We start from the raw sequence: 13,932 nt of genomic DNA, 5'->3' as shown, positions 1-13,932 counted from the left end.
ATTTAATTTACTGCACCAAAGGTAACTGTTTAAGTTGTTTTTCTGTTGAATAATGGTTACTTTTGTCCGTGTTTATATAACAGTATTGTTTTTTGGTACTTTTTTTCTCCATTATCAACAATGACCGTATTTTTCTGTGTCTAAGATGCCCCCATGTATAAGACACCCCCCACTTTTCTAACCTAAAATTAAGACATCAATGTTTTAAACATAAAACAGAACACATTTTTATTTAGTAATTAGGTAACATTTCCACTCGGGAGGCAGTGGAAGACAGGAGGGCCTGGTGTGCTCTTGTCCATGAGGTCACGAAGAGTCGGACACAACTTAATGACTAAACAACAATAAAACATTGACATACCAATACTCTCATATTATGCATCACACTTTAACTTTATTCAGCCTCTGGGCTCAGAATGCTCGGACATTAGGTGTCCCTGTTGCATCTAAGCACTGTTGTAATTGGTTTGTTCACCATCAGCTGATGTCAGTTACATAAGGCTTGTGACTGGAGGAAGCTAAGCTTCCTGATTGGAGGAAGCTAAGCCTTGTGATTGAAGGAAGCTTGTTTGCAGAGGCAAGGTATGGGCCATTTTGTTCTCTCCTCAGCTTGCTTCTGTGTATAAGACAACCCTCAATTTTTAGGCTAACAATTTTAGAAAAAGGTAGCATCTTATACATGGAAAATACAGTATTTTATGGAATTTTGGTAAGCCACCTTGAATGCTTTTTGACAGAAAGGTCATATATGATTTGGATGAATAAATAGGCAACCTGGAGTTCACAATAAATAATGCTGAATTATAACATTATTTTTGCAAAGCATGTCAATATTAAGAATTTGTTTTTACATTGTTGTTGCCCTTGAGGAAATGCTGGTGTTTGAACCCTTTCTTTTCTTTACTTGCTTTAGACGGAGTGTGATTGAAGCAGTTTATAACAGACTGAACCCATATAGAAATGATGATGCTGTGAGTATTGATGTATTCAAGCAGCCTGACTTTCTGCTCATACTAGCTTGTGTAGTTAATTGAAATGTTGTAAGTCAGGGGTGTGAAAATATTTGCAGCAAGAAGCATTTTGCTACATGCGAGTAGTGATATGTCTTTGGCTCTTGAATGTGATATTGTCATGCCATAGTGTACCTCAGAATAAATTCAGGTTAATAGGTCCATTTTTACTGTTGAGTTTAGCACTTGAGAAACATGCCACTGGCTTGCCTCTGTTAAATCATTGGAAGATGACTCAGCTTTTTGGCTTAATACCTTCTACAGGCAATGCTTACTACCCTGACAACATTTTCTCACTTTTTAAACTGCATAATCGGTTATCAAATTGTATACTATGTACATTGCCCTGTGACTAATACACTTGAACGTCTTAATACATTTATTTTTATTTCATTTATTGTTTTTCTTTCACAGTTTTCCTGTTTGTTTCTGTGCTTCCTCTTTTCTTTTTATTCGGCATCCTTATTTGTAACATGTTTATGCACTTTATTGATGTGTGCTCTAGGCACAACACACTCTCTCTCTCTGCCCTTTTATCTTCCGGAAAGCTTCTCTTTGAGAGTTAAAGGAAGGCAGTAGAAACGTTCTTAGCTCTGCTTTCATGCATACAGATGATGGCAATTGAAAAGAATTGCTATCCTTGTTTTCAGCTCAGTGCTTATTCTAGGTAGTAGAGGAGACAAGTTGAAAAGTTTCCAGTTACCGAAAACGAATATCCTTTTATTTGTGGCTTATACATGTGGGCCATGCCTTACCAAATGTCTTTTAAAATATGATTTAGAATAACATAGTTTACTGCAATGTATTCAATAACATATTAGTATAATTCTATATCGAGAATGTTTGTGTTTGCCATGGAATTGTTCGTTGTCATGGCACAACCTGGAACATTTTGCTAAGACTTACGAGATGTTCAAAAAGGAAAAGAATGAATACAGCAGGAGGAGGAGGTTTAGGGTGGGGCAGGAAACCCTGAGGAGGGAAATCATGCTCGAAAGGATTGTGTAGAATGTGCCCCCTTCATTCATAAAGCAAAAGGAATATTCATGTACAGTATTCATTACAGTCCTTCATGGAGGAGTCAGGTTGGATAAACTAAACTAAACTAAACTTGATCCTCACTAAGAGTCCTACAGAACTTTATAGACCTCTTGGGCAAAAATCAGAACAACTGGTATTTATCCCAGTTAATGGTTAATTCCAGAATGAAATCAAACTATCACAATCAATCATATTGAAAATCATCTGAGTATCAAGGTATAAGTCTTTGTTGCAATAAATCCAGGCAACATCAAGTTGTCTACTTTTACAAGCTTTATTTATCTATATTACATATGTTCCCTATGCACAAAATACCTCGAAATCGTTGTAAATTACAAAAGTGTTATAGTTGTGAAGAAAACTTTAGCCTCATGGTGCAGTGGTTAAAACATAAGAAGAGCCCTGCTGGATCAGACCAAGGGCCCATCAAATCCAACTTCCTGTATCTCATAGTGGCCCCCCACGATGCCTCTGGGAGCACACAAGATAGTAGCTAGATACCTGTCTCCTGATACCCCTCCCCTGGGTCTGGCATTTTGAAGTACAGTACTTTTCTTTTAAGCCTGGTTAAACTGTGGTATTGCATTCAAGGCTCTGCTCACCAGCTGAGTTCAGTCCCAGCAGGCTCAGGTAGCAGACTCAAGGTTGACTCAGCCTTCCATCCTTCTGAGGTCAGTAAATGGAGTACCCACCTCACTGGGAGGAGGCAATGTGTAGCCTGCATTATTAAATTGTAAACCGCCCAGAGAGTGCTTTAAGCACTGTGGGGCAATGTGTAAATAGCACACTTTGCTTTGCAGGCACAAATACCTAAAAATACATCCCTCCTTGCAACGTGTAAAAAGTTGCCGATGTTAAAACTTAAATTGTAGGCAGAACATAAATTATGTTTGAATCCATAATACAGAAGGAAAAGTACAATAAAATATCAAAAATAATGTTTTAAGTTAAATTCTAAAAATACAAAGTTTATAGCTTCAGAAGTCATAATTAAAAGACAGAATGCATCTCATAAAATGTCTAAATTGTTAAAAAATTATGTATAAAGTAAAAAAAGAGCATTTTTAGCTTTTAGGCATATTAAGAACACACGCAAAAAAATAATACATTTTCTAAATGCTCACTCAAGTCATCTGCCAGTTAAAATCTATGGAGGAAAATCCATGATATTTGTGTGTTGCCTCTGTCACCAGCTGCTCTGCTATATACAGTGGTGCCTCGTATAACGAGTGCCCTGTTTAACGACGAATTCGCATAGCGATGGCAAAAATGCCATCGCTTTTGCGATCGTATAACGAAGGTGCCTATGGGGAAAAATCGCTTTGCGATGTTTTCCCCATAGGCACCATTTTCCCCCAGCTGAGTGGCGGGAGCCTCCAAAGGAGCGCTCCCGCCACTCAGCTGGGGGAAAATGCCTGCAGTGGCCTTCGAAGGACCCTTCCGAAGGGTCCTTCTGAGGCCACCGCGGGGGAGGGTGGGGGGATCCGATGCCTGTCAGGCATCCTGGGCTCGGATCCCACCCGCCGCCGGTTACCCAGCCTTGGGTAACCAGCGGCGGGTGGGATACGAGCCCGGGATGCCTGAAAGGCATCCGGATCCCCCCGCTCTCCCACTCTCCTCCCGCGGCTTGGAACGGACCTGCGGGGGCTACCCCTGCCATGGCTGGACTCTTGGGAGTCCAGCCATGGCAGGGCTAGCCCCCGCGGGTCGGATCCAAGCCGCGGGGGGAAGGTGGGGAGACCCGATGCCTGTCAGGCATCCTGGGCTCGGCAGCGCGGGGCCGCAGGGACAGGGTGGAGGGGTCCCAAAGGTTTCCAGGCTTTTGCCTGGAAGCCTTCGGGATCCCCCTCCACCCTGTCCCCTTCGCTGGCAGCCACCCCTCGCTGCTTTCCCCAACCTGGATCGGGCTCCTGGGAGTCCGATCTCGGCTAGGAAAGGCAGCGTGGGGCGGCGGGGACAGGGAGGAGGGGTCCCGAAGGCTTCGGGATCTCCCCTCCACCCTGTCCCCTTTGCTGGCAGCCACCCCTCGCTGCTTTCCCCAGCCTGGATCGGGCTCCTGGGAGTCCGATCTCGGCTAGGAAAGGCAGTGCGGGGCGGCGGGGACAGGGAGGAGGGGTCCCGAAGGCTTCCAGGCTTTTGCCTGGAAGCCTTCGGGATCCCCCACCCACCCTGTCCCTGCCAGTTTTTAGTCCATTGGAACGCATTAACCAGGTTTTAATGCGTTTCAATGGGCTTTTTAATTTCGCTTTACGATGTTTCCGTATAGCGACGTTAATCTTGGAACAGATTAACGTCGCTATACGGGGCACCACTGTAATTTTGTTGATATACAGTGTGTAGTGCAGTAGAAGCTGTCTTGCTCTGATGAGTTGTCTTGTTTGCATGTGCCCTATCACCCCATATTTATAACTCTTCAACTTGTTTTCACTTTTCCCTAATTTGTAAACAATCTTATCACCAGGGTCTGCAAATTCTAGGGGCCTGGAAGTCCAACAATATTTCTTCAATAGAAAAATCTATTGTTCCTGCAGTCTTTATTGTTCCAGGGGTCTGTAACGTAATGTCTTACTAGCTGCCATTAGTTAAATTTACATCATTTTTATTACTACCAGTTTTGCAGAACTTTGAACAGTAAGACTGTAAGAATAGGACCTTACAACATCAGGACATTCTGGCACCAAGGATCTAGGACATTAAACCATTGCAGCATTAGATTTTTATAATATCCAGTAGAGTGTGCTATAAGACTTACAAATGACAATTTCATATTTTAATAGTGCAACATAATGCATACTCAATACAATGTATTTTCAAGTCAACCCTTAGTTTACTTCCATGCAAAACTGGCAGGCATGAATGACCTTGTTCCCCGGCTTGTTGGAAAGCATCCTGTTGTTTTAAAACAACTAATGTAAACTATTCCTCCAAGCCATACTTTTAAATGTACTTTCATTTTCAGGGCAACTTTCTGCACCCCGTCTTAATCATTTTTAACGTTTTGTAGCCACAGAATTTCAAATATTGGCAGAAGTATTGGGAACAAAACAGAAACATTGCAGAGGTCTTCTTTTTTGAGGTTTTGCTCGAAACTAGAATAATGATAGAAGTTTTAATACAAAATACTATTTTTTTAAAAAAATAAGTAAAATATTTTTAATGCAAGCCATTAAAAGACTATAAATACTGAGTCATTATTTATTCTTAGGAATATAATTTCTTAGGATTTCCTTTCCTTTCCTCTTTTAAAACACTTTAAACAAAATGAGCAGCAGATCCTCTCCTTTGCTTTTCTTACACAAATCATGAAACAAAATAATATGAAAGAATAGAGGTTTGCAAAATTACGGTTCTATGAATGGCTTAGGAATAAAAGTGAAAGTTCAGAATCTGAAATTATTGATATTGCAGGAACTGGCTTGTTCAGAGATGAACTTGGATATGTGGCAGCCCTCAAGGACATTTAGAGCTATCTCTGACATTCTTCTTTGTTGTCTCTGTGAATCATGTATTTGGGTGTTTCTACACTTGCATAGTAGGGACGTGGTGGCGCTGCGGGTTAAACTGCAGAAGCCTCTGTGCTGCAAGGTCAGAAGACCTGCAGTCGTAAGATCGAATCCACGTGACGGAGTGAGCCCCCGTCGCTTGTCCCAACTCCCGTCAACCTAGCGGTTCAAAAGCATGCAAAATGTGAGTAGATAAATAGGTACCACCACAGTGGGAAGGTAATGGTGTTCCGTGTCTAAGTCGCACTGGCCATGTGACCACAGAAGATTTCCTTCAGACAAACGCTGGCTCTGCGGCTTGGAAACGGGGATGAGCACCGCCCTCTAGAGTCGGACATGACTGGAATAAATGTCAAGGGGAACCTTTACCTTTTTTACACTTGCACGAGACCTCATTGAAACATTCTAGATCTCAGAGGAAGAAGACCATTAGAGGGCAGCCCATCTACTGCACATGACCCTGCACCTAATAGTTATCTCTCAGTTTCTTTTAGTTTCTGCTGAGAGAACTTCTTGGAACACATCTCTAGGGCAGTCCATAAAAACTTACCTTTGTTCATAGTCACTGTTGCCTTCCTCCTTCCTTTGTTATATTCAACCTTTTTGTGAGTAGGTCCTTAAATTTTTTGTTGTCATTCATCTTCATTCTCTGGGGCCTTTCCATCCTTTTATGGCCCCAGTGGGCACTTTCAAGAAGTGCGTTCCATGTGCCAACAAAATCCCCCTCACTGACAGACATTCCAAGTGTTTATATTGCCTTGATGAGGGACACCAAACCTAAGACTGTCAGACATTCCCAGGTTATCTTCCATTTTTTGGGAGGTGTCATTATTATTATTTATTTGATTTATATACCGCCCATCTGGCTTCCAGGGCCACTCTGAGTGGTTTACAACAGATAAACAAACAAAACCAAAGGTGTGCCATCGAATCTGAGAGCACAGTCCATGCAACTGACCACTTTCAAAGCCTCTTTGACACAAAGTCTTCTGCTTCTTCCATTTTGAAGAAATGTAAGAGACCTTACCGAATCTGAGTATTCCTTGGCTAAGAAATTGAAGCCCAAGCCCAGCCTATCAAAGGACAAATCACTGGCATCCAGAGTATTTAGATGAGCCTCTGACAGCTAGATCTCCTCCAAAATCTGCGGAGAAAGAACAAGATGAATTCACGTGCCTTGGATTTGTCTGCTTTGGAGGAAGAAACTCTGTGACTTCAGGACTCTTCCCAAAGTTCAGCTCATCTGGAGAATGTAGTAGGCTTACTCAGGAGCAGACAAATAGTTAACCATCAGGGTTTTAAAGATGGGCGAACATATTCCCCCCATCCCACCCCTGTGACTATTAAAGGGGCTTGTAAACGAAATCAAGTTGCCTTATGAACTAGCAAAGAGGTCAGAACCTGACTCTTTGAAAGAAAAGTCTAGCAGGGCTGTTGCAGTTTCCACAGCCTTTCTCAAGGCTGTGGAATTTCCTTAGACACTATATATTGGACATCAAGGCTACACTTGATGCTGCGTTTGTGAGAGCAGTCATTTAATCTATGTTGGCATGGCATCCTACTAGCTGATAAGTGAGCTTTCCAGTCATCTACATGGGTGATTCACAGAGACCACAACAAAGAACAGGTTAGTTACATATGACTGCTTCTTTGAGTGTACACTGTGAATTCCCACAACTCTCCCATCCTCCCCTCCCATCCATGGACAGTGGTGGACATAGGGAACTGAGGGATAGCTATTGAGCACATAGATATGCACAGTGAAGGAGGGGCTTCCATAACCGTCTTTTTCCTTGGAGCTATAGAATGTTCTGGGGAGGTTTCTTCCAGGTGCAGAAACACCCACATGAGTGAATTCACATAGCTCAAAAAACAAAACAAAACAAAAAAACAGTTGCAGGTAAGTAACCTGTTCTTACCTGAGCCAACATTCCTTCACACAGCAGGAGATTCTCATCCCGTCCTCCTCTTACAGTCACCTAGATTTGCTGCCAAATCTTTCCCAAACCTCTGGAGAAAATTTGGTGGATCTATGGTGAGTAGAGCGGGAAGTGGGAGTTTAGGCCAGTGGTGGAATTTACTGCCTGTTATTTATTGTTTAAGTGGTAAGATATGGATTGCTTGAAGGTAATTTTGTCCATAGTTGCTGTTAAGGGTTCAGGACAAAATCCTGTTGGGAATTTTACATAGACATAACACAAAGGCTATAACTTTTAAAGGTAAATTGGCTCAAGTTAAGAAATCACCATAGCCATTATCTTTTGTGCAAAAAGTCATACAACTCAGTACACAAAAAATGAAGTTTGCAGTGATTTCTTAACTTGAGAAAATTTGCCTCCAAAAGTTCTGTCGTTGTTGCTATGTCCACTGATGTAACTAACAGGATACTTAAATTTTTTTCTGGTGCAAGCAGATGATAGCAGTTTTGGAGATGAAATTTTTGCATAATACTGAGCCGTCATTTATTATTACAAAGACAGATGCAGTGGGTTTCTGCACTCCTTTTCTTCTCCTTGATGTGTCACAGTTATAGGATTGGAAGCTGTTGCTTAAAAAAAACAAACCACCAAGTATTTTGAGCTTGAATATTAAACTAACCATACATTGTTCAAGCAACCCATCTTGGCCACAGAGCTTGTCCACATGGAGCATTTGTTCGATTTCCTTTGCAACCAGGATACTGATACTTTTCCTAGTGTCCACAGGATGCAGGACTACAAGTGGTGTTAGTGGAGTCAAAGCAGTACACAAAAACCTTGCTTTCTGGGTTGTTGTTTTTTTTTACACCAAGTGTGTGGACCAACAAGGAGCAACTAGGGTCCACACAAACAAAGTCGGTTTGCTTGTGTGGACCCTAGTTGTTTCTTGCTGGTCCACACAGTTCGTGGCTGTGTCATTATATGACGTTTCCTTAAAAAGAACAATCTCTACTCTTCCCCACCTTAGTATCACTCCTGTATGTTTTCTTTGTTTTCTTGGGATATCAGATATTCCTGCCTTTGGTTTTTTTTCCCCCTTTCCTTTTTCCCTTTCTTTTTTCCTGCTTTTTGTATCTTTTTTCTTGTTCAGCATTAATTCAACATGTAGGTGCTGATTGAAAATAAATTTTGAAATATGTTGCAGAAAATCAGCAACACTCAACCCTGTTTGGGGGTGGGTTTATTTTTTAATTTCATTTTCTTAAGATAGTAACTCTTTCTTTCTATACAAGATAAATTTTAGAATGGGGATTACTTAGTGCATCCCAGTACATCTAGCAACAAATACCCTCTGTATGAGTGGATGGAATCTATTCACATCTGCATCAACAACAACAAAAAATACCAGAATGACCGTCCTAGAACAACCCTAGAATGTCTGGGAACAAAATGAATGTGTGGATGAGCTCATAGTTTGAAGTTGAATGGTTTTACAGATTCCCTCTTCCCCTTGCAGCAGTCAGTTGCACCTCCTATGCTGTCCTGAAGGCTCTATAATCCTCCAGAGTAGATAGATGTTCTGGCAAGGGAAGGCAGAAGGGAATGTGTGAAAATTGAGTTTCCAAATGTTCTGCAGAATCAGAAGATGCTGCAAACAGCAGAAGACAAAAACTGGATGCAAGCCATTGTTAGAAGAAATCAGGTTTGCAGGTTTGCAAAAAAAGGAAAATGCTATTGTGCCTTCTGGCAGATGTAGTTTTTTCAGGAGGTACCCTCTATAAAAGCCTAACGTGCAATGAAACTACAAAGGAAAGAGCTGAATGCCAGTTAGTGTTTTATTTAAATTCAACCCTAATTTTAAAATATGTAGTATTGATTTCACTGATTTATAGTGAGCCTGAGTTTTGGGCTCCAAGGCCAGCTATGTGCATGTATGAATAACTTTTAGGTTAAATCATTAGCCACAGTTAACTCTGACATCTGAAAATAGTTTGCTTTCAAGTTAATCATTTAAAGGTGAGGTCTGCTAAATGCCTGTAATTATTGCTCTCTGTATAAAACTCTTCATGAAGAAAATAAAATCAGAATCCTAAAATTATCGACATAATTACCCTTTTCAGTCTGGATTATCCAGAAACTGCTGTAATTTTGGGCGCTCCAGACTTTAAAGGGTTCATTCTCTTTTCTTTAAGGACTCTGCCTCAACGGATGATATGTGGTGAAACTGCCATCTAAGCTGTGGAGCTTGCATCCATGGAAAGTGTACCCAACCCACAGTGATCCTTCTTCACATCCATCTTCCACCTTACTTGAAAAGATGTGTTGGCAAAAGTGACTACACAAGATTACAGCAGCCCAGCACCTAACCAAGAAACTGATCCTTTTTTGGGGGGGGGGGGGGAATCTGTAGAAATGATATTGAAACCATAATGTTGTAAATTGAACTCCAGGCGATTTTATGTTGTATGATTTTGTTTTGTAAAGTGCAATTGTGGTTGTACAAAATGCTTATTTAATATTGACCTGCTTTACATCACTTAAGGTTAGATGAAAGGCTTGGCTTGTTTAAGGCAACAAGTGTTTAGCCCTTTTTTATTTGTATTTGTGGTTCTGGATTGCTGGGAGCAGCAACCTAGCCAGCTAAAGCTCAGGAGGTGCATAGAAATTATGTGAAAGATGTTTTATGTAAAGGCCGATCATAGCAACTCTAGTATGGAAAATAACTGGAATACAGTTCATTCTCCATTACTCTTTTTAATTGTTTCTTGTTTTGGAATTCCTGTGGGGTCTGAAACACCGATGAGTTATGTGAGAGATTCTACAAAAGAAGGGAACAGAATCGCCAACTTTGAAAATGGCCATAAATATAAATCATGGGAGTTAAAATGCCTTGATTGTGTGCACCTTTTAGAGGAAATCTTTACCTTCAATTAATTATTAGTTTATGTAAGGCTATATCTTTCAATATTTAGTAGGAGCCTACTCTGTTTTTATTATCCTGATTGGCTGGGTTGGCTGCTGTTCCAAGTAAAATAGTTTGAATTCCATTTTATCAGTAAAGCTTGATTTAACAGACAAGACATGTAACTATGTATGTGTAACTCCTTTCCCCTGTCTTTTGAAATGTTTGTAAATGAGATGTCATGTGGTTGCATATTTTTATCAACTAGTTGCCCATTTATGAAATGGGGGAAACTATTCACTGTTGCCCAAGGCACAGGCGGACTTTTTCAGTTGGTGTAATATGGTTTGAGAAATGGAATAATTTTACATAGGTTCCTTTCAAGTGTTTTGCTTTGAGAGAACCACATGAGCTTACAGCTTATACTTGCCTCTTGCTAATAAACTCATTTGTCAGAGCCTGACAATCTTACCTTTTATGGTATGTTTTTTATGATCCCCCTTGACTTAGAACAAAAAACTAGTGATTTATCAGTATGTGTGATTTGAGATGCAGCATGTTCAGAATATTTAGCTGTTGAGATTAAATTGCTAATTTTTTTAAAAAAATGAAAGTGATACAACTAATTTGACTTGACTTTTCTCCACTGACAGTACAAAAATAACTTTAAAAATCAGTCACGTGTTTGCGGAACTACTGTTTCATGCACCTTGTATTTTGTCTTTTTTTTAGTTAAGGATGTCGTATGATTGATATGTACCTTTCTTTAATCTCTCAGTCAGCAGATGCCCCTCCAAAGGAAAATCAGCAAAATATATAAATAGGTTGTAGCAATGTAGCTAGAATTTTTTAAGGTGTAAAATATACCTTTTTATAGGATGCAATGTACAATGCATTTTTCTATATCTGTCTTTTCCCCTAACTTTGAAATATACATTTGTGTGTATATATAGCCTTAAAACTATTGCAGAGTTAGGGAGTGTAGAACAGTGAAAAAGTAACTTAATAATAATGTCTCGGTTAAGGATAGCATTATACCAGCAAACACTTGATGGTGTTAGTCCTCTTGTTTGTGTGAGGTGCTTAACCTTAACATCATTGTATTCAATTGTACCCCATTGAAGCATGAATGAAGAAGACCTGAGCACTATTTGTATTTATAAATTTATAGCAAGTTTGGGTTTAAAGAGCCAATCTTCACCCTACTTACCAATAAATGCTTAAAATGTACAATGTTGTTGAGTTCAAACTATAAAGATGTCAGATGTACAGCTTCTCCATTACTTAAGGGACATGAATTTAAAATATGACTTGGTCAGCTAGTTGAGAACTTTAGACTGATATTAGAATTGGAACAAGAACTTTGCGCCTTTTTTGTCCTGTATAAACTAAAGTTTAGCTCTAAAAGTTGCAAAACATCAGATTTAACTATAGAAACAAAGATTTAAAATGTTTCAAAAATCGTAAGTGGAAAGCCATATCTTTAAAATAATAATGCAAAGTGTCATAATGACATAGCACGTGTTTACTAAAGGATGCAGCCTTTCTTAAAAATTAAACCCATAAAACAGTTCTTCTGCTGTTGCTGCTGTTGCTGTGAGAAGGAGTGGGATTAAAAGGTACAGCAGTAATAAGTTCCCTTTGTAACGTTTGGCACTTTAAAGTGGTCAAAGCACTGTGTCAATTATGCCTGCTTAATACTCTGCTATTTTATTATTTTATGTGTACCAAAACAAAATTAACTTCATTTAATCACTGCATCACATACTCTAATAAGGGCGCTCATTCTTGTTCATTAGTCTGCAAAAAAGAAAGCACTTTTCATTTTTGCAACTTTATAAAAATGCTAAAAATGTTGGAAGACCTCAGGGGCAATGCAGCAACGTTTTGAAGAATTGTGTGCTATTTATTTCCCTGACTGGAGGGAGAGCAGTGGATGCCTGTGTGCTAACAAAATAAAGGAATATGATGGTCTCAAATTTATCTGTAAGGTGTTAATATTGTGTACCTCTGCTTTTTACTGTGTAACAGGTTGTGCTCTGTGCATGTGTGTGCGTGCATGCACGCATGCGCACACTCATGCACGCAAACACCCTGTTAGCTGGCATTACATTTCTCATCTTTGTAGTATAAATTTATCAATAAGTTTAGAGAACAGTTAACATTACATACAGTGTTAATTCTCAGAGGAAAAAGCCAGTTGAAATCAATGGAACATACGTTACTTGTGACTAATGTCCCATTCATTTTCAGCAAGTCTACTCTACTTGCAAGTAGTATAGGATTTAATTCTTAGGGATTAGATAACTCTTTGAAGTAGTCTTATACAATGATAATCCCCACTTTGTTTACCTTTTTTAAAATAGTCAACATAGTTGAATTCAATATAATCAAAAGCCAACTTATACACCTCTTCTTTAAAAACATGTGATCCACTGATTTATATTAAACTCCTGTTGTATTACAGCTTTTTAGAGAACTCTCCTTTTTACATGGAGTATAATTGATCTGAAATATATGTTTGTGTTCCTCTTGGAATCTCAACATATTTTCCTTGGGTTAATGTTTGTGTAAATGTGTTTCTCTGTAGCATAAGAGGGCTACAATGTCCAAATTTCTCTTGCATAAAGTTACACCACATAAATCAGATGGTGTTATCCTCTGCCAATGGGGATATTTAATTCAATTTAATCTAAAGCCTCCTATTCTAGCCCCTTTTCAGGTACCAAGGCATCCTTTTTCCCTTGGAAAGTCTTTGGGAGTGTTGGGATGGGGGGGAGTCTTTAATAACCCAAAATTGCTACATATCACTGCTGCTGTGATTGGGGACTGCCACCAGTGATCTGCTGGCAATTTTTGGCTCTAAAAGGCTGCCCTGCAGCTTCCAAAAGCTTCCCCAGTTCAAAAGGGAGGGGAGGGGGTCCCAAGGAGTCTTGGAACCTGAAAGTAGGGAGTATAGGAGGCCTTCAGTTAATTTAAGCAGTCCCATTATTGGATGATGCTGTCTTAGAATCATAGAATAATGAAGTTGTAAGGGGCCTGTAAGGTCACTGAGTCCAACCCCGTGCTCAATGCAGGAATCCAAATCAAAGGATATGTAACAGGTGGTTGCCTAAATTTCTCTTGAATGCCTCCAGCATTGGAGCACTTACCACCTCTCGAGGTCATTGGTTCCATTGCCATTTGGCTCCATACCCTCTGGTTATACACTCTAACTTTACTCAAGAGGATTTTAGCCACTGTTTTAGCTACTTAAATATTCAGTATGAGAAAGTCAGTTTCATTTGTGCATTGTCCGTTTGCCCACCAATTCAGGATTTTGGCCTCATGGTTTAGAAACCGCTATAAAAATGAACCCCTCATCTCATTTGTAGTTTTGTTTTAATGCAGCAGTATGGTATCTTTGCTGCAATAACCTGGTTTCCTTTTTATCCTCATTCCAGTTTGTTTCAACTAAAGTTCAAGTATTAGAGAAGAAACTCTTCTGCATGTCATGTGTTTGTTTGAGGTCTCTGGTGTTGCTTTGCTAGACTGAAAAGTGAAAAGTGTAGTGAAAC

The 13,932-nt window shown here is 39.8% G+C and overlaps 1 protein-coding gene across 4 annotated transcripts in view; it reads left to right on the top strand.

The window, feature by feature from the left end:
• Positions 1 to 12,354, top strand: part of PPM1A (protein phosphatase, Mg2+/Mn2+ dependent 1A) — a 50,483-nt gene extending 38,129 nt beyond the window's left edge. For 3 of the 4 annotated variants that reach the window (XM_072986811.2, XM_078383813.1, XM_078383816.1), the window contains exons 5-6: positions 914 to 971; positions 9,594 to 12,354. In XM_072986811.2, coding sequence (XP_072842912.1) covers positions 914 to 971; positions 9,594 to 9,641 — 106 coding nt within the window. In that variant the 3' untranslated portion in view covers positions 9,642 to 12,354. The remainder of the gene's footprint in view (positions 1 to 913; positions 972 to 9,593) is intronic. The other variant, XM_072986812.2, reaches the window with a different exon arrangement.
• Positions 12,355 to 13,932: the final 1,578 nt, after the last annotated feature.

Source organism: Pogona vitticeps, chromosome 1 (assembly GCF_051106095.1).
Source record: "Pogona vitticeps strain Pit_001003342236 chromosome 1, PviZW2.1, whole genome shotgun sequence".
In the NCBI taxonomy this organism is placed as follows: Eukaryota; Metazoa; Chordata; class Lepidosauria; order Squamata; family Agamidae; genus Pogona; species Pogona vitticeps.
This window is presented reverse-complemented; position numbering and strand designations above follow the sequence as displayed.